Source organism: Colletotrichum destructivum, chromosome 8 (genome assembly GCF_034447905.1).
Source record: "Colletotrichum destructivum chromosome 8, complete sequence".
NCBI classification, from domain to species: domain Eukaryota; kingdom Fungi; phylum Ascomycota; class Sordariomycetes; order Glomerellales; family Glomerellaceae; genus Colletotrichum; species Colletotrichum destructivum.
Window position 1 is genome coordinate 431,055 of NC_085903.1, and position 21,908 is coordinate 452,962.

The following is a 21,908-nucleotide window of genomic DNA, read 5'->3' on the forward strand; positions in this document are numbered from 1 at the left end:
GCAGCCTTCGCACCTTTTCCCATCCTTCCATTTCCGCCCACCACCAATTTTCCCTAAACCCATCTACACCATAGCCGACATCAACGACGACGCACACCATCGCGACCCGAACACCGACCGACGCCATGTCACCACTCGGATCGGTGGCCTTGGCCAATGGCTCCGCGACGCCAAAGAAAGTCGCCTATTTCTACGACTCTGACATTGGCAACTATGCCTACGTTACGGGCCACCCCATGAAGCCGCACCGCATACGCCTCGCACACAGCTTGATTATGCATTACGACCTGTTTAAGAACATGGAGATCTATGTACGTCGTGTACCAGAGGACGCACCACCACGCAGTGCCCACTAACCTGCCATCTGCAGCGCGCCAAACCGGCCACTAGGGGAGAGATGACCCAGTTCCACACAGACGAGTACATCGACTTCCTTCAGAAGGTCACCCCCGACAACATGGACGCCTACCAGAAAGAGCAGGGCAAATACAATGTCGGAGACGACTGCCCCGTCTTTGACGGCCTCTTCGAGTTCTGCGGCATCAGCGCTGGTGGCAGCATGGAAGGCGCCGCCCGCCTCAACCGCCAAAAGTGCGACATCGCTGTCAACTGGGCCGGTGGCCTTCACCACGCGAAGAAGAGCGAAGCCAGTGGTTTCTGTTACGTCAACGGTAAACCCAATACTCCTTCTTTCATATGTCCCCTCCCCCGTCTGACCAGTCTCTAGACATTGTTCTCGGTATCCTCGAACTGCTCCGTTTCAAGAAGCGCGTCCTCTACATCGACATTGACGTCCACCACGGTGATGGCGTCGAAGAGGCCTTTTACACGACCGACCGAGTCATGACTGTGTCGTTCCACAAGTACGGAGAGTACTTCCCCGGCACTGGAGAACTGCGCGACATTGGTATCGGCACCGGCAAGCACTACGCCGTCAACTTCCCTCTCCGAGACGGTATCGACGACACATCGTACAAGTCCATTTTCGAACCAGTCATTGAGCATGTCATGAAGTTCTACCAACCCGAGGCTGTGGTTTTGCAATGTGGTGGCGACAGCCTGTCTGGTGACCGACTGGGCTGCTTCAACCTTAGCATGGAAGGCCACGCCAACTGTGTTGCCTACGTGAAGAGCTTCGGGTTGCCGACATTGGTTCTTGGCGGTGGTGGATACACCATGCGCAACGTCGCCCGAACTTGGGCATTCGAGACTGGTGTTCTTGTCGGCAAGCATCTGCCCAAGACGCTGCCATACAACGAATACTACGAAGTAGGTTGCTTCCCCTCTCTGTGTCTCAGTGCACAAGGCTGACTTTCCACCAGTACTACGCCCCTGATTTCGAACTGAACGTCCGCCCTTCGAACATGGAGAACTCTAACAGCTACGAATATCTGGAGAAGATCAAGGCCGCCGTCATCGACAACCTCAGACACACTCAACCTGCCCCCTCGGTCCAGATGCAGGACGTGCCCCGCCAACCCTTTGGTGGCATGACCGACGAAGAGGAGGCCGAGCTGAACGACATGGACGAGGACGAGCAACCCGACGAGCGCATGACACAACGCCGCTGGGAGCAGCGCACCCGTAACGAAGCCGAGTTCGAGGACAGCGACGACGAAGATATGGACGAGGCCAATGGCATGACGCGCCCACGGAACGCCAAGAAACGCACGTTCGGCGACTTTCGGCAAGCCGAGGGGGAGGTTGACAGCGGAGCGCCTTCGCCAGTCAACGGCGCCGCCGAAGGCGAAGAAGCCCCCAATGCTGAGCCGATCGTTGACGCCGACATCACCCTCGAGAACCCCGTCGAGACCGAGGACGCGCCACAGGAGGCGGCCCCCGAAAACGACGCCACCCCCGAGGTACCGAATGAAGACGCCGTAGACGAGGACGGTGATGTCGGCATGGGTGATGGCGCCGATGCTGAAGAAGCCCCAACCACAATCAAGAAAGAGGAAGTCGAGGCGGAGCCCACCAAGGTTGCCGAGAAGGATGAAAAGGAAGACAAGCCCGCATCCCGCAAGCCATCAGCTCAGCCCTCTGCAGAGCCTGCCGTCGCTGAGACTACAGAGACTGCCGAGACCGCCGAAACCGCCGAGGCCGCTGAGGCCGTCAAGACCGCCGAAACCGCAGAGACCGCCGAGCCTGCTCAGGAAGCTGTTAAGGAGGCCGAGGTGGAACCAGTCAAGGAACCGAAATCGACCGAGCCTGAGGAGTCCAAGGCTGAGGCCGTACCCGTAGAGCCATCGACTGAAGCCAAGGAGCCTACTCCGGAAAAGGAGAAGCAGACAAGCGAGAAGCCTGAGGAAAAGGCGCCTGAACCTGAAGAAGACAAGATGGATGTCGATGAGAAGCCAGCAGATGAGGACGCTAAGAAGGAATAGTTGTCCTCGCCATCTAGCTGCAGTTTGCACACTATGGACATACAATGATGAGATGTTGGGGTCATTCAGGCATGCACTACGGGGGATGTGCCAAGCATATGGCGTTTGGGGAAGGGTGGCTTTTAAGGGAACTTTTCTTTTGACACGAAAGCTTCAGGACCTGCTGATTTTGCTTGTTTTCTTTGATTTCCTTTATAGTGATACTCTCATACTCTCTTTGCGCAACGCTCACCAGGGGAGAAATCCATTGCCGGTTGTAACATAGATAGCCAAAGCGTAGTGGCGTTAGTTTCAAGCAGCAACAGTAGTAGCAATTTCCTACTTAATGCTTGTTCCGTTGTCTACCCAGCTAATTCACAACAGTGTCCAACTTATATGTCAACCAAGGTACTGAGCTCACACTGACGGAACACTCAAAGATTTTGTTAACTAATGACATTTCTGCCTTGAACTTTGTATTAATCCCCTAGTATTACTAACTGTTGCTCACCTAGATAGCCACAACGTTGCCATCTGCCTCAGGTTTGCATATTTATTGCACCTGGCTCTTCTGTATTTGCTATAATTCTGCAGGAGCACCTCCAAGTACCGCGCCACAGCCTCTTGCGCAACTGTCGTCTGTTGTCCCTCGGCGCCGACGACGAATACCAGCCGCGGCGGGTACCACTCAAAGTTGGAACCGCCGACCACGAACCGTCGGGCCAGCTCTGCCGGTAGCCGGCCGCGGTCCAGCGCGGCCGCGAAGAACGTCTTGAAGTCCCTGTACATGATGTCGGCGATTTCGGCGGCTTTGCGCCTGGCCGGCTCCTCGAAGAAGGCCGGTAGGGAGGTGACGGGGTCGAGGGACGGGCGGGTGCGGACGGTATGCAGGAGCTGCAGGAGCTCGCCCATTCTGCAGGAGCAGTAGCAGTACCGCACTTTCAGCCTCTGCAGGCTGGCGGCGGCGTCGACCAGGAGCCTGGAGACCCTCCTCGTCGCCTGCCTGTGGGAGCCTTGCGAGGGGTTCTCGGAGAAGGGCGCGCAGCTCCACCTAGGCCCCCCGGGCCGACCAATGTGGGGATACTGATCCTCGTGGAACTCGATCCGCCGCAGGAACATGCGGCCATCCCGGCCGATGCGCTGCAGCCAGTTTTCCAGAACCTCCATGTCGTCGAAGCTGAACGTGTTGGAGCTGAAGAAGTAGGGCAGGGCCTCACATCGGACGCCCTTGGAGACCCGGAAGAGCTGGGCTTCGGCCTGAATGACGCATATTCTGCGTTCCAAGATCTCAATCGGGGAGTCTTGGATCAGGGCGGCCTCGTAGATGACGTTACGTAACTCGGCGGGAAGAGAGCTGGGGTCCGGAGTCCGTCAGCCGGTCAGTCATGGGTTTTGAAGCTGAAGACTTACAAGAATGATGGTCTGTTGATTGCTAGCTGGGGTAGGCTGTCAACACCTCATCGTTCCTCTCTTGAGAGGGGGTTATGTCAAGGGACCTACTCTCTTCGACGTTCTTGTTCCAACAGCCGTGACCCCCTGGTTCTCTCTGGACATGGCAGCGCGCTTTCGCTTCGGACACGGGCGTGTTTCGATATTGTTCATGCTTTTTGTTGCAATATGCGGATTCTCCGGGCGACGTAGAGCGGCCACGACGATGGACCCGGGGTTGTCCTCAACCATGATGGAAGTGGTTGTGCGATTGTTGAAGACTAGTGGCTGAGTTCGATGTGAGATGACAACGAGATGAGGCAAGAGGTGAGTTCAAAGAGGGGGGGAAGTAATGAGACTCGAAAGACGAGTAATGTTCAGAACAACCAAGGAAACCGTATGTTTATAAGTGCGTCTCGCCGGAGAAAAAATCAACAACGCCACTCGGTCGCTCAAGGTTCGAGGGCCGGCTGCTGCCTGGCAGCCACCCACTGGCTGCTCTTGGACAAGGACCAGAAGTAACTAGGGGAGGGAGCTCGAACGGCAGGTGTGAATTCTCTGAGGGCTTACTGTTTTTCGTCTGTTTTCACTGCTGGGCCAATGCATGGCAAAAGTTCATCGCCATCGACCTGCCTTCAGGGGCGAGGTCGGGACTGTTGGGCAAATAGCCCGTGAACATGCAACTGTGTTCAGATTTGATTGATGGCAAGTCCTCTTTGCAAAGTGCATTACATCCAAGAATATCCGGATTTTGCTGTGCTTTATATTTGTCTCAAAGCTTTGGGTGAAGGTTCATGAATCGCTCAGTGCTTTTGTGATGTCTCGCCCAGTGATGTTCAGTATCGCTCATCATGAGCAAAACGGACAAATGCCCTAGAAGCGACGGTACACAATAGAATAAATCACAACCTTGATCAATATAGTACCAGTCACCATCGATTTTTTTATCAACTATGCTAACCAGTAGCACGACGGTCAAACATGGAGCTTTTGTCTCATCGAAGCCCAGCAGCTGGCTTGCTGACCGCGAACAGCTGCCCTCATTTGTCTTTCCATAAGCTTGTTAGGTGGCTATATATGTGTATATCTCGTCTTTCCTTCTCACCTTGCTACTTTTTCGATGATTCAAGGGCATTTCCGGGCCAACGCGCGGCATCCGCCAAGCGGCCCTTCAACACTCTCGGTACCTGTCAATCAACAACGTGAGGTGCATTTGCGCCTCTTCCAGCTCCTGACATTGAGTCCGCGGCACCTCGATCCGCGAGTGCGAGCCGAGCAAGACGCGGCTCATCTGCTCCGGCGTCCTCCCGTTCTCCAGACCCGTGGTGATGAGGGGGAGGAAGCCGTCGTAAAAGGCCTCGGCGGTGCTCCGGGAGTGCACGTATTGGTGGCGGACGAGGATGCTGTTGCTCCTCGCCTGCCACCAATGAAAGGACACCGGCGGCAGCACCCACTCCGGGGTACGCGAGAGGTCCAATATGTGCAGCACCTTGAGGCCCCTGGAGTCGGCCAGGAGCCTGCTGATCGCCTGCGAGATCTCGATGAACCACGGGTCGGAGCGGCTCGCCCAAGATTCCAGCCTTTGCGCGGAGGTGCCGAGATGGGCGCGGGGGAGCCTCATCGCGCTGTAGTCCCATCCCACCAGGACGCGGCGCAGGAACCCGCGGTTCCTCGGGCCTATGACCTCCAGCCACTGGCGCAGCTCGTGCAGGCCCAGCGCGATGAACGTGTTTTCGGAATACAGTATCCCCGAGGCCTCGTCCTGGACGGCCCGGCAGGTCCGCAGGATGCGGGCGGATACTTTCTCCGGCTCGTGGTTTGAGAGATCCAGATGGCGGCCTCGGTCATCAGGTTGCAGAAACATGCCACAGTAGGTTAACAGATCTTTGCCAGAGTCGGTGAGGACGCAAGAGTAAATGGCGTTGCGGATCTCGGGCGGTAAAGACCTGTTTTGTTATGAGCAACAAGGCCAAAGGCTTGGGATCACGATCAAACTTGATGTGGATCTTACAGGAATGAACGCTTCTTCTGTTGGCCTGAGATCATCCCAAGACTCTTCGTCCCAGGAGATGTCACAGGTGAGCCGCGTCTCTTGGCCCCCCAGCGGCGCCATAAGGCAGGTACAAATCTGCAAAGCATTTTTTTCTTTGGCAGAAACACAAAGGCGTCGTAATTGGTGTTTGTTGCAAGATTCGATGTCTGAAATCCGAAATGGAATTCCACGTCCACCTGGATGCAATGGTGTAGTTGGCCCTAACAGAGATGTGGCAAAGACAAACACAAGGTTTCACACCCGCCTGACGTTCCCAATATCTACACCGCCAAACGTGTTTTCTTCCGTGAAGGTACCATCCGCAGAACCCTGATAATTAACAGCGAACTCCGAAGTCCTCCCGTTGTAGACCCAAAATGAATCACATTTCAGAAGTAGAATGTGGCCCTAGGCGGTTCCAAGTACCCATTTTCCAGCGAGGATGACCACGGTATTAGAGGGTTCTCTTGAGCAGCATATCCAAACGGTCATGCAAGTCTCTGCGTGCCTTGCAGCGCGCATGGCAGGGTTGGGGCCTCATCCTAAGCTTCATTTGTGGGCCTTGATGAGTTCGCGAAGCTCATTTGGGGTCTTGCCGCACAACAGGACGTTTTGAGTAATTAGATTGAACGGAAGCTTCTGTAGAGCAGCCCGCCTGCGAACTGATCACTGATAGGAGACAAATGCATGGTCAAAGGACTGCTGAGACTGTGTTGTTAATTGGAGTCATCCTCATGTTTAGACATCAACAGTCGACACGCCAACGGGAAAAGAGAGTAAAACTATGAGTGAAATTGAGTCTGCACTAAAGAACTGATTGAAGCTAGAATCCGAATGTTCTGGGATCCAAGCACTATGTAGACCCGCATCCAACTGCCAAGGCCGCAACCGGAGAGCTGGACTCTGGACACGCGTTGCGTGACACCCAGAGCGATCAGCTTAAGGGCACTAGAGATCAACCCAATGTTAGCAAAGTTTATTCAAAGACTGCTGTAGACGAGACATTGTGCTTACGCTCCAGTAGGGAAGCTCGGTCTTCCAGAAGTAAGAAGTGCAGACGCCGTTGCTGTTGAGGCCCTCGCACTGCAATCACAATAGAATCAGTATCAGAAGTACAATGTTTGCAAAGGAGAGAAAAACTTACACCCCAACCGCCATCGCCCTTTCCATAGTTGCCGGTGTTCCAGACGGGCTGGATGTTGTTGCCGCAAGGGGTGTTGGTCTTGGCCTGTCTGGCCTCAACAGCAGGCGCATTACCAGCGGCAGGCGCAGCAGCAGCAAGCGAGGCGAAGACGATGATGGCGTTGAAGAACTGCATTGTGAAAAGATGAAGTGTTCTTTGTAGTTGAAATGATTGTGTTGTTTAAACGATTGTGTTGTTGAGTGAATGTGTTGTTGTTGAGTGATTGTGTGATGGGATGAGGAACAAGATGGCAGTTGGGAGGGAATAACATCAGTTTATTTATATTTTTCTGTGAGACTGTTGATATGAAGGTGTTAAACCATTGCAGACATCAGACATGCGCTGAAAGCTGACTGATGCGATGTCTGAGAACAGTTCTTCGCGCGCGGTTGCACCGGCATGGCCGGGTACTCGGCATGAGAGTTGGCGATCTTCCAAAGTCAAAATAAATGAAAGATCTTCTTACAATCCAGCAATAATAAGCTGACAATTGCTGTTGTCGTTTCCAATTAAAGAGTTAGTACGGGTGTTCTAACAGGGCTTAGACTTCTGTACGCAGTTCAGCAGGTCAGTTTCTGGTTCATCCTAATTGAGACAGTTCGTCTTTGCGCCGGTGCCACCGCGTACTCGGCATGAACATTGGCGATCTTCAAAGTTAAAATAGATGAAGATCTTCTTACAGTACAACAATACGACAATATGTTAACATTTGCCGCTGGTGTTTCTTTTAAAGAGTTAGTTGGCTGTTTTATCGGGGATAAACTTTTGTACGCACTTCAGCAGGTCGGTCTCGGTTCGTCCTAACTGAGGCAGTTCCTCCCAAGAATAGTTTGTGTAATGTAAATCATAAAGGGGCATTCTGACAAGTCAGCATAGCCTCCTTCTGGGCGACCCCTATGTTCGGAGCCACCTGCCCCCTGATGCTTTATACTGAAACCTACTGCATCATATGTATGCATTCGTACCCACCGGTGATGGGTCAAGTAACTGATGGGAAAAGTGCCAACATTCGCAGTGGCGGATTTGCACGGTTGGTTCAGGTTGATGGTGTTATCAGTTGGGTTACGCCTGCGGCGGGACAGCCGCCGGGCCGTTGTGACCAGACGGCTGCATTTCACGGGGCAGTTTGTGGCGCAAGGGTACATATCCCCAAGCATAACCCTTCATCAACGCAGATAAGATCCAAAGACAGGCTAGAAGCTGTGGCTCATCGGCCGATGTTACTGGTGCTTAGCATGTCTGGTAAGAAACAAAAGAACAGGGAAGTTGTGTCACGGGTTTTGTTTTCCGAGTCAAGCGCAAATGCTAAGTTTAGGAACTACTGCTGCGGTATGTACAGAGTACGGATACTCCGTATGTATGTAATGTGTGTATGTATTTATCGCCATACGTGACGGAGCTCTCCTGGCAGCCGTTTTAGTCCGACCCGGAGCGGAAGCAACTGGAGTGAAATGCGAAGCCGGGACCGAAGTTGTGGCGCGCTCAGCGTTGAATCTGCCAAGAAGTTTTTTTTGTGAGGAAGCCGGTCGCGGATTGGTCCGATTTTGAATATCCTTTACAAATCGGTTCGCGATCCCTGTAAACCTTAAGGTTAATCGTAACTGCCATCTTTATTGCCCCTGCCTAACCTAACCTAACCTAACCTAACCAACCAGCCAGAGGACAGGAGGGCAGGAGGGTAGGAGGGCAAGAGGAAAGCATAAAGGGGAACAGTGGGCTTACTTGTAAGCACAGCCAGCCAGCCAGCCAGCAAGATGGCTGAAGGGCCTGCCTAAGTACCTGCCAACTCACTACCGTGTGGGGGTGGGGCCGCTTCGCTCCGGGAGTTTCGCGGGAGGGCTTTCACACCCCTATCCCTTCAGCGTCCGCTGTCTCTGGCAGATGGGTACAGGCTGCGCCCACGAGGGAAAGTCTCCGTGTCTGTATGCTACGTAATTCGACCTCGCGCAGAGAAGGTCCTGTCTTCCGGACCTATGGCACGCAACCAAGCGACCAAATTTTCAGGTTGACCACCAGCCGGGCCATCAGATAGACCAACGTGGGTATACATCGTAGGCTGCCAGTAGAGCATCTCGCGAGCTTCGGCACATACGGTCATTCAGGTTCGGAGGAAATTAAGCCTGGTACCGGGTTAAGACTGTAGTGTTTTGCTTCCTATCGGCGAGATGAATTCCAAATAGGCTGGTCAGGGCAAGGCGATGGATGACGTCTCTGATCTGCGGTGGGAGCCGTCTTCGGGTAGATTAATAATCAAAGAGGGTTTAAGACCATGTATTAAGGAACGCACCGAAATAGAAAGTGACCGAGTCAAGGTTGTTGGAAATCGAACCAGCTAGGGCCGAGAAGGAATAGGGGGGTGTGTGGTCTGATGCAGGGTCTGCTCACCTGGCATACCTTCTTCGGCGGCATTTCGAAAACGGGTTAATTTTCGTCTGCCTGGCGACAATTCTCTCGCTTTCCACGAGAGGGGCCGAGTAACCGACTCTTTCTGAGGAAGATGTCAGTCAAACTTTCGGTCTGGAAATGAAGCGAGATGAGGGGCTATCTGCTTGGGCGCTATGGTATGACGAACACCTAAGGATGTACTGTACTGTTTGGTGTGTTTGCTCTGGCCCCAGGCGAAATAGACTCCGGTTCTTCAGTGGGTGTTAGACGAGGACTCCTTAAGCTACCTAACAGCCGATCGAGCACTCATTTTGTAACTCCAGCGTTAACTATAGAGTTTATTTCCAACTCTTGGCAAAACATGGCTTACTTGAGAGTTTAATATTCATGGTATTTATCAGGGTGTTACAGCAGACAGTAACTGCTGGTCAAGTTTGTGTGGAAGATTTGTTGATTTCGCCAATGATTTAGCCCGTCAGTTGAGGCCCACAAAGGTCAAGCGCGTAGACTCCGGTTCACTCAACCCGGGATGGGTGGGATAAAGTGTATACAGTAGTAGCCCCTAAGCTCTTCTTAGCCGAAGTCAACACTCCTTTCTTGCAGGACTTTCGAGGGTAGGGGCTTCTTTTGAGCTAAAAATAAGAATAAATAAAAAATAAAAAATGAAAGAGAGAGAAAAGAAGCAGCCGATAGTGTGAGACAACAAAAGGCAAATTGGGCAACAGTTGACAAAAGCAAAAGCTTAATGGACAAGTGAGACACTGGGTTTCTGCTTGCTCACTCACGTGTTTCTTACTTCGGCCGGAAAACCAAACCACAACTGCACTTGCAAGGAAACTTTGCCCGTGTTCCTGTAGTCTTGTTATGCCCCCTCGCTCCCCCCCCTCCCCCCCTTTAAAGTTCTCCGGTAGGCGTCCCACCTTCAATCTCGTCGTCTCAGGAACTCGAAGGCTGCGCCCTGAAGCGTGGGTGAAGCCGGTACTTCAGGTTCCTCTCCAGGAGAAGCCTCATGTGCTTGGCCACTTCGTTCTCGGCGCGCTCGGCGTCCCTCGCGGTGAGCGTGGATGGGCTCAGCGACTGCCGTCGGCCCCACCAGTTGTTCGGGCTGACGCCCAGGACCCTGCACAGCTCCTCGGGCGTCCGGCCGCGCGTGAGGCCCTTGGAGTAGATGGGACGGAAGTCGTGATAGAACACCTCCGTGATCTTGCGGGCGAGGCCCATCCAGCCGGTGACACGGCCGGTCCGCTTGAGACGGCTCCGTCTCGGCAGCTTGATCTTGTGGTGGTAGTAGAAGATGGTCTTGAACGACTCGAGGTTGACGGCGGCGGCGAGCATGTTCGCCACCCTCCGACAGGCATTACGGTACCGCTCCTGCTGTTCCAGCACCTTGGTCGACACACGAGGGCTCCATGTCTGAGGCTCGGTTCTGACCCGTATCCTCTGCAGGCAGGTAGCGTTCCCCGAGCCTAACTTGTCCAGCCAGGCCCCGAGCGTCTCCATGTCTTCCGCCACGAAGGAGTTGCTATACAGCATCGCTCGCGCCTCGGCATGGACCCGTTTGCAGCACCCCAGGAACGGCACGGGGAGTTTGTCCTCGGCGCTCACGCGCCGCGAGCGCCCGCGGGAGTGTCGCACGAATTTTAGTTTCCAGAGCCACTTTGGACATCTCGGCATGGGAAGCGTGAGCTGTCCGACAAGACGCACCCCGTCAGGTCTGATGAAGGCGAACCCGTAGATCATGTTCCGGATCTCGGGGGGCAGGGACCTGCGCTTTGGAATCAGCAACACGGCCAAAGTAACATGCACATGGAGATTAATCACAGAAACAAGAAGGGTTTGGGCTTCGGCGGCTCGATTTTCGGTTTCTGCTTCGATGTTAGTACATTCCGACCCCGTTGCGAAGAGTATAGAAAATGCAGCTCGTCTCACCTTCTTGTGGGGCTTCGAGGAGCCTGGCGGTAGCTTTCGCTTCAAAGGCCGAGGCGGGTTCGACTTATCCTTGCTTACCCTAGGTTGAAGGTTAGGCACCGAACTGACTCCTTTGCAACGAGCAAGGTCCGCTTACTTCGGAGGCATCGTGTCCTGTTGTCGGGATGAGGCCTAGTGTGACTTGGCAACGGGTTCTTTTGGCCTCGAGCTGTAAACTGGTCCTCGCCGAAGCAGCAAGTCTTCTGGAGAATCCGTGGCGAGAAGTAAATGCCTGAGATCGTTGCAAGTTCTTTCCGTAGGATGTGAGACATTTTGGTCTTGGAATCGAGCCTGGTTTTATTCTCGAAGAAGCAGCCACATGACTTCGGTATCCACGCACTGCCTGCATCTTCTCCGGTGTACTAGAAGGGTCAAGCCCGAACTGCATGCAAGAACTTCTTGTTGTCGAGTGTGTTTGGAGGTAGAAAGGGGTATCCGAGATTGGAACTCTTTTAGCCCTTGTCACTGCATCAAGGGTAGTTGAACGAACGAAGCCGGACCGTTGACTGATGAGCTACTGCATCTACAAGGCCAAGAGTAGCATTTGTGAAAGAGAACAATGGGACAGGAAACGAGATTGCAAGCCAACAAATTCGGGTTTGGCTGGCTGGTGTGTGGACTATGCTTAGGAGATGGGCTCCCAGGACCTTCTCAGGCTTGCTGATGCAATAAAAGACAGCATTAGTTGCGTGCCGGCCAGCCTCAGCCACTGTCCACAATCAAACTACCAAGGAAGTATCTAGAAAACGATTTTGATGTCTCAAGAAACCATGGCTTCGATAGGTGAGCCCACTGCTGCTGTCCAACCCCAGACTTCAACTCCAGGCAAACGCAACATCCCTCTCACTCATGGAGACCTCTTTCCAGCCAGACATGGAAGCGTCCTTCCAGCCCAAGGCATCGCAGGTGATGGTTCCCTTGAACGAACGGCAGTCGTTGCCCGAGAAGACGACGTAGCCTCTCCCGGTCTCTGCCCTGCCGGCTGCGAGTCCCCGGTCATCCGGCGGTGGTGGTGAGGGTGCCGTCGTCCTCCCCTTCCACTGAAACCAGAACTTGGGCGACCGAAAACTGTTCTTTTCGAAGGCCTGGAACCGGCTGCGCTCCTTATCCGGGTCATCGTCGTCGGACTCTTCGTGTCCTGGCGTGTCTCCCCCGTCCTCGTCCTCGTCCTCGACGTCGCATTTACCGTTTGGAACAGGTTTGCCATGTCCCCCATCGCGTATGTCATCATCTTCCCGATTGTTCTCAAGTTCTTCTTCTCTTCCTTCTCCTCCTCCTCCTTCTCCTCCTTCTCCTACTTCTCCTACTTCTTCTCCTTCTTCTTCTCCTTCTTCTTCTCCTTCTTCTTCTCCTTCTTCTTCTCCTTCTTCAAACTGCGACATCAGATCCTCGAGTGTTTTCCTGCTTCCCGTCAAGATGACGCTCGCTTCGAGCGCCCCGGGCAAAACCAGCTCTCCCAATAAACCCCTGCCGTCGTCGGAGAGCCGGAATATATCCAAAGTCGGACGTGCGGCGGCAACAGCAGTCCTTTTCCCCTTCTTCCCGCCGGATTCCGGCGGGCTGGCCCTGCTCGCACTCGGGCACTTGACGTCGTATCTGCCAAGCGTCCTCCTGACCTCGAACGCGCCGCCGCGCCGCCCGCGTCCGCCGCCGGCCTTCGACTTGCTGGCGCGGTTGTGCAGGTGCCTCGTCGCGAAGGCGGCTTCTTGCCAATCGCTCATTGTGAACCTAGACAGATTTTCCGATCTTATTTTTGTTGTTTTTGGGGGAGGGTCTCGTTTGCCAGGGATGTGCATATACAATGCTTCCACCATCCCTTTCCGCTGATGTTGCGTTTGATGCATGGAAACTGGAAGCGCGAAATCCGAGTCTTGACGTCATTGGCGTTCGGGCGTCTCAGTCTGGACGCCCACCGAAGCCCGAGTCAACAGTTCCCATCCATTCCCCTTCAGAAAGACAGAAACGCAAGAGTGCATTCAATAAACCCGACATAATGAAGGGTTACCTGCTGCTATTTGAAGTGAGGCAAAGGCCGCTTTCATCTTGGCTTGTCGAAGAGCATCAAATTTCAGTGAGAATCTCACAACTAAGCCGGGCTTTCGGCGGGGATCTCAAAGCACATGACGCCGAACACACATATCGACCCTCAAAGAAATAAAGACAGGAGGCTTGTGGAAACTGTCAAAAAAGGCTTGCCACCTCAAGAGCATCCGAATAGTCGAGAATCTTCCAACGGCCGACCGGTCTGGCCTCCGATAAGCCGCGACGGGAACCCTAGATGATGGATCGAAGCTACATACAGCCTGGCGGGTAGACCCAACGATCTGACGGGCGGAGCCGGCTACAACGTCGCCCGCCAACGCTAACAAAGTTCGAGGTGTCTAAGTAGTCGACAGTTGTTGTGTGCACAAAAACAAAACCTTCTCGGCCGGGCTTGTCCCCGGACCCGTCAGTGCTCGCGTTACATCAGAGCCTCAGACCTCTGTCTACCTAATACAGGTACTACTGCAGTGAGTTTGGCAAGAGTCAAGACTGATTCAATGTGTGGAAAAGTCTAGATCTAGAACCCCCCCAACACCGAGAATCAAGGAACCTGTTTCCAACCCCTGTCCGCTGACTCTCCCCGCAATAAGCCGCTGGGCCCCCTCTTCGCCGCCGTCCATCGCTGAGTGTGACGTCAAGCCCACGAGCGCCCGAAGCATTTCCCTGGCCGCCCAATCAGCAACTCCAGAGAAGCCAGGATTTCCTGTTTTTGGACGACTCCGTCACTTGCATTGCGCTGCTGTGGTACGCGGTCAGAGCTTGCTCTGTTCGACATCATAAGAGCTGTCCCGCCGCCCCCAGCTGCGCCCGCGACCCCATATCACGTAAAAGTGCCCATTCACGAAAACAACTCCTAGCTTCAACGGTCAGACCCCCTCGCGATCAAACGAGACATCTTCAACGGGAGATTCATACCGAATCACCACTCGACGTACCCCGACAGCAAACTACACCAAAAGAACCCTCACAAAACACCAATATGGGCGACGAAGAGAATTCGGGATCCGGGACCATCTACTCCCGCAACAAAGAGGACACGCTCGAGGCCGAGACCCTTCTGTGGCGCGCCATGTGCGACACGAAGCCCAAGCACCTCAAGAAGTACCTCGACAAGGAGGCCGTCCTCGCCCACCCAGGCCAGAAGCCCTACTCCCCGAAATCCAAGCCGACGCTGCAGGAGTACCTCGACGAGGACTGGGAGCCCTGGACGGCCTACAAGATGCACGACGACCCGGAATTTGTCGAGATCGACGTCATGAGCTCCAGCCTCGTCTACCGCGTTACCGCCTGGCGCCAAGAGGGAAACAAGCTCGTCGCGACCGAGGGCATCTGCAACAGCGTTTGGAAGCAGGAGCCTGGCGGGGAGTGGACGTGCTGCTGCCACCACATGAGCACCGTTTGAGCTGTGATGGATGGATGGTTGGTTGGCGTCTCCGGAAAGGTGATGGTGATTTCGGGGGATACTCGATAAGGCGATGCATGATCTGACTGGGCATGAGCAAGAGTAAGACAGAGGAACGGGACACTTTGGCGTTTTGTATGAGTGACAGCATGGTTTGCAGGCGCTGTTGATCTGGTCTGACGGTATTTCCACGCAGCAGTTTTGTTTGATTGCATTTAATGACAAGCATGCAATTGAATTTGGAGTATCCCAAGTTGCAACACGCCTGTTCTTGTGATGATCAGGTAGCCTTCAGTGATCGGGTGCGACCAGCACTTGTTTGCGAAGGGTGTAGGAGATCAAGGTGCATTTTTGCGCTGACCGACTGACCTGTGAACTCATGCTGGTTTGTGATTAAACGTTGATGAGCATGGGTGAAGAAAAGTGAGGGGCATAAAACAGATGGAGGAAAGGCGGTTGCAGAGAAACCGTAAATGCACTTACAATCAAGACCCATAGCTGTGAGAAACAATAACACGTCACTTGTAGTGATAGTGATGCAACCAAGATACAAGAAGCGACGGTGTGCTTCATCTGCTGCACTATACACCCATACGAAATGTTGAGAACCCTCAAATTGGAGGGCTTTAGAAACTCCTTCGATGTATATATGCTGCAACCCAGCCAAGTATGGCTGATGGAAAGCATAGACTAGACCCTCTGTCGACCATCGGGAGCTAGCTGGTCACTGGCGTACAACAGCCCGGAAGCTGATCATTTCAGTAAGCGGGAAACCGTAAACTGGAGCCGGTCCGGCTCCACTTTGGAGCTTGCATCCCGATGAGACGTGGCGACAGAAAAGCATAGAGCATTTATGAAAGCAAACCACTCGACTAAAGGGAACTTCGATTTACTTACCAAAGAAACACCTGGGCAGGAAAAAGAGTCCATTGACTTCAATAGAGTGTTGTAGCCATGATGTTTTTGTTCAAGGTGAGAGGTATCTAGGACAAGTAAGATGGGGTCAATAAGAAGCGGAGACGGGCTGGAGGAAACAGCAGATAAATACAGGAATGAGATTGCCTCTTACAGGATGATAGTGTAAATGGATTTTGCTGGTTTAATAGTCCACTCCTGCAGTGCGACTGATGTGGAGGGGTAGGGAAGTGGCGACAAGAGGAGAAACTGTCAAGTCCATCGTGGCAGTACTGAAGGAATTGAATCAAAGAAACATTGGCACGTTAAATGGTCGGTTATCACTGACGACAGTCCACGACTGACAGACTTGAAGGTGTGATAAGGGGTAAATGGCGGCAGAAGTGATGAGGGTGGACAAGTAGGGTATCAAATGAAATAGGGGGAAAGGACTACATCATCATTGATGACGATGATTACGATGAGAGCTTGGATAAGTATGGAAAGGCAAAAGGTTAAATGTAAGTTGATAGATTTGAAAAATTGAAAGAAGAAGGTTGATGACTAGCAAGAGTGAAACAGATGGGGATTAGGGTGCAAACGCAAAGAAACAGGATAATCAGGCCATCAAATGCTGATGAAGCCAGAACATCGACGAAACAGACTGAAGAAACAAGAAGCAGAAACGGGAGGAAGTGGCCATGAAAATATACAATTTATCTAGATCACACACCAAAGAAAAGGATGGGGAATGAACAATAAGAAAAGAACAGTTATTTGCGTCTCCAGTCCATAGGACTTAGCATCCAATCCTGTGAAGGAGAGGAAGTTCCCAGGCAATACCACGGGGAGGTTTGGAGTCCGTCTTCATTGCCCTAAGAAATAGTGATAGGCTCACCGGGGCCATAGCGGAAAGAGGTAGGGAGAAGAGCGATCATGGTTCACTGAGACCGGGGAGAAGTAAGAGGTGGGGAGAAGAGCGATCACGGTTCGCTGGAACCAGGGAGAAAGAGACAGGTTGGGAAGAAGAGCGATCACGGTTCGCTGGGACCAGGGAGAAGGGGGAAGAAGAAGAGCGGTTATGGTCCGCTGGGACCGGGGAGAGAGAAGACCTCGCCTGCATCAAGACGTGACAGTCAGAGTCTCCATTGCCTCAAACCAGAACAAAACACACTGTAACCGGCAAGAAAGCAAAAAAGCAAGAGAGAGAGAGAGAGAGAGAGAGAGGAGGAGGAAGAGAGAGGGAGAGGAGGAGGAGGATGGAGAGAGATGGGAAACAATGAAGAACAGAAATAAGAAGAAGAACAAGAAACAAAACAAACAGAAAAAGCAGAAGTAAACAAACCACAAAGGAAAACAAGACTTTTTCTTCTTCTCAGGCTTTTCAAGTGTTTTTGTGCTTTTGGGATTTTAAACAAGACAAACAGTGAAAGAAAACAAAACGAAACAAATGGAACACAAAGTACACCCAAGAAGCGTTTAGTTACGTTCACCAAAACCAGTTCCCCACGCGAAAGGGATAAGGAATGGGTTGGTAGGGTCAGTCCGTTTGGAAGCAGACTCCCTTGGGCCGCGGGTTTGTCTCTGCCTTCTGGGTTGCTGCTTGCGCTGCTGACCAGTTGGCTTCGACTTGCCCGAATCCTTAGGAGACTGCTTCTTCTGGTACTTGGCCTTGCCCACCCGGTTACCGCCATTGCGAGGGTTCTTTGGTTTGGTTTCAGTCTTATGGGCCTTGCCCTTGACGCCTCGAGAGGCCTTGGGGCCTCTCTTGCGTCGCTGCTTTTGAGAAGACTCTCCAGCAAAGGGGTTCTTGGGGCCACTTGGGGGAGAAGGAGCAAAGGGGTTGGAACGAGATGCAGAAGTAGAGAAAGGATTGGAAGAAGCAGATGAAGTAGCGAAGGGGTTGGAAGGAGTAGAAGAAGTAGCGAAGGGGTTGATACGAGAAGCAGAAGAAGAGGAAGGGGAATTGCGGCGGAAGCCACAGTTATCAAGAGAGAAGAGGGATCGAGAAGCCTGAGAAGAAGACGCAGAAGAAGCAAAATAAGGCTCTTCATCAATGTCCATCTCAGTGGGGAGGGTCTGGATGGAAAATGAAGAGAAAGAGGGAGAAGTGAAGAAAGAGGAAGAGAGAAGGTTATCGACAGGATCGTCGACTTCCATATCAGTACAGTAAGTAGAAACGGGAGCAGGGGGAGGGTAGAAGCAAGGGGGGAGGGTTTGCTTAACGAAGAAAGACATTGTGAATGATAGAGAGAGGGATGATGGAACAGAGAGAGAATCGAATGAAGAGAGAGAGGGAGAGTCAGATGGATGGAGAGAGATAGAGAGAGTATGAGTGTGTGAGAAAAGAGCAAGAATGCAAAAGTGCTGGTTACAAGTGCGTGTTTGTTCTGGTTTTACTGAGACAATTAAGAGACGAAAGACTTACTTGAATTCAAAGCTGGGTGAAGAAAAAAAGAACAGGAAAGATGGAAGAAAGAAATGGGGGGATAGGTTTATATATGAAATCTGAAAAGCGATCAGGGTATCCTCGAGATGCAGTTAGTAAGTCGACCAGCGGACTTGATGGCTCTCATCTTGTTGAGTTTGAGGATTCCCAGTTCGAAGGGGGCCTACGACTCCACGACGATGCTGAACTTTGAAAGGGTCCCGGAGTACGGTGAAGCTTCACGATGTTGTGGTTCTCCAAGCAGGGCAGGGGGCCACGAGCCGGAAGAGCGAGCAGCGCCATGTCGAGGGCGCCGTTGGTTGTATGAGTAAGTCGAGTTCTCCCTTGGGGAAATGGAACACATCAGATGGGAAATTCTGATCTTTGACGTTCAGCGCTCCCCACGAGGCGAAAAGGCAGCCATGGAGCACTTCCCGGTTCATCACTTTGGGAAACAGATCAACTCTTCGCACCAAGGGATCCTACCCGATGAAGTTCCCATTCAGGGTAGTTCCCATTCAGGGTACGTGCTGCTTTGGTGGCCCTTCCTCCCCTTACCCCTCAGGGCAAATATCGGCTATTCTGTTGTGGTGACGAGCTTCTCCAGCAAGAACCAATGTAGGAAACCGATGGGCTTATGGTCACGGAAGGTTTAGGGTAGAAGCTGCCTCTTGAATTGTGCTATTTGACAATCTCTTGATAGAATTGGTGCTTTAGATATTCACTGGGTATTGCCTGTGATGCCAACAGCAAATCTCGTCGTAGGGGGGGCAGGAACAGTACGCGTACGGGGGGTCTAGTGGGCAAGGACATCCGGTGGATCGAGGCAGGATCTTGGAGTCCGATATGGATGGATGTACCCCGGTACAAGGTCAGCTCTAAGGCGGTTGCTTCAATGGGCTTAAGGTGTTAAAGGACACACTCAGCCAACTACTGGTAGAGTGCCTTGGATCAGTATGGATTATACATCGAGGAGTAGTGGAAAAAGGCTAGTGGGGGGGGGCCGTTGGAATCTGCATGACCGTTAAACATGGCGGCGCCAGGACCCGCTCTCCCCCTTCTCCCCTTGGTACTCAACGGCGGTCATAACAAGGTTAATCGTCTGGATGGCAGTGGAAGGGCAGCCAACCGGAGAGGTAGCACTTGACTCACATGAGTGGGCTGGGCTTGGTGATATGTACGTACCACTTCCGTTCCTCTCGGGGGGGCCTTCAGTTGAACGGTTCAGATCACATGCAGGATGACTTCATTCCGGAGAGAAGCGGCAGCAGCGCAGTAGCAGGAAAACACAAGGCTTCTGCTAATCAACAGGGCAATAACTCAATTCTCAAGCTCACAATTATTGGGAAAGCGCCATGCAGCACAGACATAGAGGATACCACGATGGGACACCTGTCCTGGAACCTTTCCTGGAATCCATCGTTCATCATCATCCTTCAGGGAGCAGGGAGATACTTTGATATACCCCTGGTACCTGCCGACTAAGCTGAATAATAAATCCGGGATTAAGATTTCCATGATGCGTCATTGAAAGAGGCTGAAAGAGTCTCCACTCCAAAAGCAGAGATCCCACATGTGGTGACATGCCAGTAGGGTGTGCAACGACGGTGCACCGTGCCTGATGTCGCTCCCAGCAGCCCATGGCACCCTGCCTCTTGAGCCATGGACTTGTGGAACGTACTAAATGAGACAGCAACACATGCTTCTCATCATGGGAAGTTTGTCAAATCTGATAATCTTCATAGCATTTTGTTGTGTGAATTAAAGCGCCATCCAAGGCGATTCGGAGCGCCGATACATATCGATGCTCCTCCCTCATTCCTCATTTTCTCGTTCTCTCGCCCTCCCGTCTCCTAGTGAATTCTTGTCCCAAGCATAAATACGTTTTCAAGACGACGAACTGCACCATTAAAATGACATTAGGATGAGCCCGCTCCCCGCACGCAGATCTGACCTGCCCACCTCTCCAGCCAGTGTTGCCTGCCGCCTCCGACTCATCAAGCTGGAGCCTGTGCGCCGCCCCCGTTGAACTGGGAAACGACGAACTGCGTTGCCTTGTCGCCGTCCGACTGGACGTACCTGAGATGGACCTGGACGTTGCGGCCCCTATCACAGTAGGGGTCGCCTGTGTTGCAAAAGGACACCATCTTGCTGGCAACAGCGTCGCAGCCGGCGGTGTTCTGCCTCGGGAACATCTGGTTTTCCCCACATCGTCAGCAAGCACGTACGCCTCCTGATGTCCAAAATGGGTCTTTTGGGTTGTGTCTTACCCCGTCCTTCTGGCTGGTCCCCTGGTTGAAGGGTTGTCCGTTGACATGGCTGGGGTCGCCCATGAGAACGACGGCAGCGACTGCGAGCACTATCAGCTACCGCAAAAAAAGAGCATCGGTGATACTTCCAACATACTCTTGTCCGTGACATCGGCTCCCTGTGGCTGGGTGGTTGTGAAGCCGTCTTCGCTCGCGCCACACAGAACGTCGGCGGTGACATGTGCCCCCTTTGCAGCATCCATCAGCGTCCATTTCTCAACGCAAAGGGGGTTGGAGAGGGGGGGGGGGGGGGGGGGTCGGCCGACGTAACTCACCTGCGAGTATCCCATCAGAACCATCTTCGTCTGCGGGCACGCCGCCGCATAGTCCTGCACTAGCTTCGTCATGGCCGTCACGCCGGCCTGCTGTGACGGCGGGTACGGGTTCAGTGTGGCCGGGTAGTCGACGGCCTCGATGTCGGACCCGGGGATCTGCGCCTGGATGTTGCTGGCGACCCCGCCGATGATCCCCGTCCCGGGCCTCTCGGTGCTGGCCCGGGCGACGATCATATGCACGCCCGTCGCGCACGCCGCCTGGCGCCGCTCGACTACCTTGCCGTTGACGACACCCTGCAAGGCGCCTAGAAAGCCTAGAGCGATGGCCGGCGAAGGGACCATCTTGGGAGCGGGAGAATAGAATTGGGCACTATTGCGGTCTACTGCGGTATGCTGGGCAGAAGGTTACTTGATAGATGGCGCGCATACGCTTGCGTGTGAAGCTAGGATGGAATGAATCCGTTGGGGAGTCGTCTTTTGGGAGATGGGACGAGGAACTGTGGCTGTACTTATACGCAAGTTGCGATGGCAGCCGTCAGCTCGACCGCCAAGAGCAGTGAGATCAAGCAGCTGCTCTCCGGCACGGTAATCGAGCCATCCCGAGGTCGGTTTAGCCACCTCATGATCTTTTTGCGATGGGGGCTGCAAGGGAGAGCCCTGAACGGGACGGCGGCGCAGGTAGCTAAAGAACATGTGTGTAAGTTGGGTTTCGAGGGGACTCACGACCGCAGTCGAAAAAGAGCCTCTGATCTGACAGGGCAGTCCCAGACAAGACCAGACTCATCCCAAGTTGGAAGCAAAAGCGAATTCAAAACGAAGCTTATTGACTTTGAGGCCGGCGAGCGGTGCGGTATGAACGTTGTGGCCTCGAGCGTGTTGTGTTTCACTCCCCCTTGCGTCAATCACAAGCCAGGACTCGCACTCCAAAACGGCTAACTTAGTCGTGAAAACCGAAATTAACTCGGCCGTCTACTGTACATTGTACAGGTATGTCGGCTAGAGAAAGGGTAACCCAAATGGCCGGTGGGTGATCGGCTTCATGGTTCGTCGTCCAAGACGCGGGTCACTCCAGGAAGGGGGAGCGCAATGAGTGGATGATCCAGAATGGGAGGATGCGACTGGTCGGGCACGGGGTCGTGATGCGCATCAGGGTTAATCAACTTGCACTAAAAGTTCTTTTTGGAAAAACGAACGACTT

General features: G+C 53.2%; 9 protein-coding genes across 9 annotated transcripts; 2 read left to right on the plus strand and 7 right to left on the minus strand.

The window, feature by feature from the left end:
* Positions 1-13: 13 nt before the first annotated feature.
* Positions 14-2,689, plus strand: CDEST_11979 (Putative histone deacetylase family, Ureohydrolase domain superfamily). Its single transcript, XM_062928135.1, has 4 exons — positions 14-311; positions 371-671; positions 728-1,269; positions 1,323-2,689. Exons 1-4 carry the CDS (start codon positions 126-128, stop codon positions 2,382-2,384), a joined length of 2,091 nt encoding a protein of 696 aa, XP_062784186.1. The 5' UTR covers positions 14-125; the 3' UTR covers positions 2,385-2,689.
* Positions 2,690-2,870: 181 nt separating this feature from the next.
* Positions 2,871-4,177, minus strand: CDEST_11980 (uncharacterized protein; the record flags this gene model as incomplete). The annotated part of the gene is made up of 3 exons (XM_062928136.1): positions 3,864-4,177; positions 3,774-3,799; positions 2,871-3,717 (listed from the first exon to the last, which is right to left on the minus strand). Exons 1-3 carry the CDS (start codon positions 4,041-4,043, stop codon positions 2,871-2,873), a joined length of 1,053 nt encoding a protein of 350 aa, XP_062784187.1. The 5' UTR covers positions 4,044-4,177.
* Positions 4,178-4,962: 785 nt separating this feature from the next.
* On the minus strand, positions 4,963-5,904 carry CDEST_11981 (uncharacterized protein; the record flags this gene model as incomplete). Its single annotated transcript, XM_062928137.1, has 2 exons — positions 4,963-5,721; positions 5,803-5,904. 2 exons carry the CDS (start codon positions 5,902-5,904, stop codon positions 4,963-4,965), a joined length of 861 nt encoding a protein of 286 aa, XP_062784188.1.
* A 670-nt stretch (positions 5,905-6,574) lies between these two features.
* Positions 6,575-7,271, minus strand: CDEST_11982 (uncharacterized protein). Its single transcript, XM_062928138.1, has 3 exons — positions 6,968-7,271; positions 6,838-6,906; positions 6,575-6,771 (listed from the first exon to the last, which is right to left on the minus strand). The coding sequence occupies exons 1-3, from the start codon at positions 7,139-7,141 to the stop codon at positions 6,763-6,765; spliced, it is 252 nt and encodes an 83-aa protein (XP_062784189.1). The 5' UTR covers positions 7,142-7,271; the 3' UTR covers positions 6,575-6,762.
* A 3,056-nt stretch (positions 7,272-10,327) lies between these two features.
* On the minus strand, positions 10,328-11,467 carry CDEST_11983 (uncharacterized protein; the record flags this gene model as incomplete). The annotated part of the gene is made up of 3 exons (XM_062928139.1): positions 10,328-11,161; positions 11,321-11,399; positions 11,457-11,467. 3 exons carry the CDS (start codon positions 11,465-11,467, stop codon positions 10,328-10,330), a joined length of 924 nt encoding a protein of 307 aa, XP_062784190.1.
* A 707-nt stretch (positions 11,468-12,174) lies between these two features.
* On the minus strand, positions 12,175-13,080 carry CDEST_11984 (uncharacterized protein; the record flags this gene model as incomplete). The annotated part of the gene is made up of 1 exon (XM_062928140.1): positions 12,175-13,080. The coding sequence occupies one exon, from the start codon at positions 13,078-13,080 to the stop codon at positions 12,175-12,177; it is 906 nt and encodes a 301-aa protein (XP_062784191.1).
* Positions 13,081-14,217: 1,137 nt separating this feature from the next.
* On the plus strand, positions 14,218-15,054 carry CDEST_11985 (Putative NTF2-like domain superfamily protein). Its single transcript, XM_062928141.1, has one exon. The coding sequence runs from the start codon at positions 14,382-14,384 to the stop codon at positions 14,802-14,804; it is 423 nt and encodes a 140-aa protein (XP_062784192.1). The 5' UTR covers positions 14,218-14,381; the 3' UTR covers positions 14,805-15,054.
* A 2,123-nt stretch (positions 15,055-17,177) lies between these two features.
* On the minus strand, positions 17,178-17,936 carry CDEST_11986 (uncharacterized protein; the record flags this gene model as incomplete). The annotated part of the gene is made up of 1 exon (XM_062928142.1): positions 17,178-17,936. The coding sequence occupies one exon, from the start codon at positions 17,934-17,936 to the stop codon at positions 17,178-17,180; it is 759 nt and encodes a 252-aa protein (XP_062784193.1).
* Positions 17,937-19,955: 2,019 nt separating this feature from the next.
* On the minus strand, positions 19,956-21,052 carry CDEST_11987 (Putative cutinase/acetylxylan esterase, alpha/Beta hydrolase; the record flags this gene model as incomplete). The annotated part of the gene is made up of 4 exons (XM_062928143.1): positions 19,956-20,321; positions 20,397-20,476; positions 20,533-20,623; positions 20,711-21,052. The coding sequence occupies 4 exons, from the start codon at positions 21,050-21,052 to the stop codon at positions 20,124-20,126; spliced, it is 711 nt and encodes a 236-aa protein (XP_062784194.1). The 3' UTR covers positions 19,956-20,123.
* Positions 21,053-21,908: the final 856 nt, after the last annotated feature.

Bases quoted from the DNA above. Each gene is read 5' to 3' on its own strand.
- CDEST_11979 (XM_062928135.1), top strand. From the start codon at position 126: ATGTCACCACTCGGATCGGTGGCCTTGGCCAATGGCTCCGCGACGCCA. The intron at 312-370 runs GTACGTCGTGTA...TGCCATCTGCAG, and splicing joins TTAAGAACATGGAGATCTAT to CGCGCCAAACCGGCCACTAG. The intron at 672-727 runs GTAAACCCAATA...ACCAGTCTCTAG, and splicing joins TGGTTTCTGTTACGTCAACG to ACATTGTTCTCGGTATCCTC.
- CDEST_11982 (XM_062928138.1), bottom strand. From the start codon at position 7,141: ATGCAGTTCTTCAACGCCATCATCGTCTTCGCCTCGCTTGCTGCTGCT. The intron at 6,907-6,967 runs GTAAGTTTTTCT...TTGTGATTGCAG, and splicing joins AGGGCGATGGCGGTTGGGGT to TGCGAGGGCCTCAACAGCAA.
- CDEST_11985 (XM_062928141.1), top strand. From the start codon at position 14,382: ATGGGCGACGAAGAGAATTCGGGATCCGGGACCATCTACTCCCGCAAC.